This window comes from Acyrthosiphon pisum, chromosome A2 (genome assembly GCF_005508785.2).
Source record: "Acyrthosiphon pisum isolate AL4f chromosome A2, pea_aphid_22Mar2018_4r6ur, whole genome shotgun sequence".
Classification (NCBI taxonomy): Eukaryota; Metazoa; Arthropoda; class Insecta; order Hemiptera; family Aphididae; genus Acyrthosiphon; species Acyrthosiphon pisum.
The window spans coordinates 93,562,695-93,564,508 of NC_042495.1; the positions used below are offsets into that span (position 1 = coordinate 93,562,695).

The 1,814-nt window shown below is 25.5% G+C and overlaps 1 protein-coding gene across 1 annotated transcript in view; it reads right to left on the reverse strand.

Annotated features, from left to right (window-relative positions):
- LOC100160263 (phosphatidylinositol 4-kinase alpha) overlaps window positions 1-1,232 on the reverse strand; it is a 10,531-nt gene extending 9,299 nt beyond the window's left edge. The window contains exon 1 of the mRNA XM_008180861.1: window positions 1,089-1,232. Within this exon, the coding sequence (XP_008179083.1) occupies window positions 1,089-1,232 (144 nt within the window). The remainder of the gene's footprint in view (window positions 1-1,088) is intronic.
- Between the last annotated feature and the right edge of the window lie 582 nt (window positions 1,233-1,814).

Genomic DNA, 1,814 nt, shown 5'->3' on the forward strand with positions numbered 1-1,814 from the left:
TCAAATATTAAATGAAATATAGGACTTGTAATATTTAACAAGGTCAAATTATACGACCGTGTTAATATAATTTAAATCGAAAAAAAATAGAAAAAATTTGCAAAAGTAGTCCCCCCGTTGTACAGACATCGATTTTTTTATTTATTATATTTTTTTATATTTTTTTTTTTTTTTTGTTGACATCTGTACAACAGGACTACTACTACTAAGATATATAGCCGTCATCGTATCATAGCACAATGATGAGACGTTATTTGTAGACTCCAGGGACCAGTGAGGAGAACCTAGATATGATATCACAGGTCACACTAGTGTCTTAAATCCGACTATACTCATCATATAATCGAACAAGCCACGTGTCGTGTAGAGCTGAAAATACCACAAATAAATTCCCCCCAGCCAGTATCGAACCTACTATGTATGCATACAAAGCCTAACGTTTCCCCACTGCGCCACGACACTCGGGCATGTATAATAGTATAACAAACATTATTTAAATAGTGTTAAGCTAGTATAATTGTATCACATTGTATACTATAATATATAATACTTACGAAGTATTATATTCACACTGTATACTAGTCAGCTGATAACATTCTACAACAGGATGTTTAAAAAATAATCAGTCTAGCTACATATTATTATTATTATTATTCGAATCATGTATTTCATGTAATTCATCATCGATCATTCGAAATGTTCGGATTTTCCCTATACCTTGTTCTAAATTATTTAAAATAATTTTACGTTCTTGTTCTTGATCTTGTTCTTCTTTAAACAATTTTAAAAGTGTTTCCAAATTTTCCATTTCCATTTCCATTATTTATTATAATAGAAATATATTTTTTTTAACATCGAATTATTAAAACACACATATGAGTACATCAACGACTCATTAACTCATTAACAATATATATATATATTATATATATTATTATTATTATTATTAATATTATACAACACTGTATAGGTACTATAATATATAAATATATAAATATATAATACTTCGTAAGTATTATATGTTTAAAAAATAATTATTATTTATGTTTTTTAAATTTAATTCTTTCTAGTCGTTTAAAATTCTTAACATAACCATCATCACTATCATTATCATCACTATCATTGTCGCTGTCAGTGTTATTGTATTCATTAATCATATTTAAGATATGTAATCTCATTTTATGTTGTTGTTCAACAAACTTTAAAAGTAATTCCAATTTTTTATTTACCATTTCTATTATTTATTATAAAAAATAAAAAAATTTTTTTTAAACAGTATTTTAAATTATATTAATTTCTAAATAACATACTATATTTAAAAACGTAAAAAAAATAAAAAAACGACTCGTAACCTAACCTAACCTAACGTTAACGTAAAAAAAAAAACGACTCGTTAACATAAACGTAAAAAAAAAAACGACTCGTTAACGACTCGTTAACGTTAACGTAAAAAAAAAACGACTCGTTAACTCGTTAAGTCGTTAACTCGTTATTTTTTAATAGAAATATTTCTATTAAAAAAATTATGATATTTAAATAAATTTTTTATGATTTTCAATAAATTCTAAACATAAATGCCCACATATAGGTGGGTCATTATAGTATTGAAATTGGGAAACAGTACAAAAAAGATTATCTTTACCCAAATATTTTAAAAGTTCTTTTGGTGGCTCACCAACTATATGACCAAATGGGTCAAAATATATTTTAAATGTATTGTTTATTTTTTTCCATGCAACCCAATGAGAACCATTTTGAGTAGAATCATTTAAATTAAATACTCCACATTCATTTTCCCATGGTGTTGTAGGTAA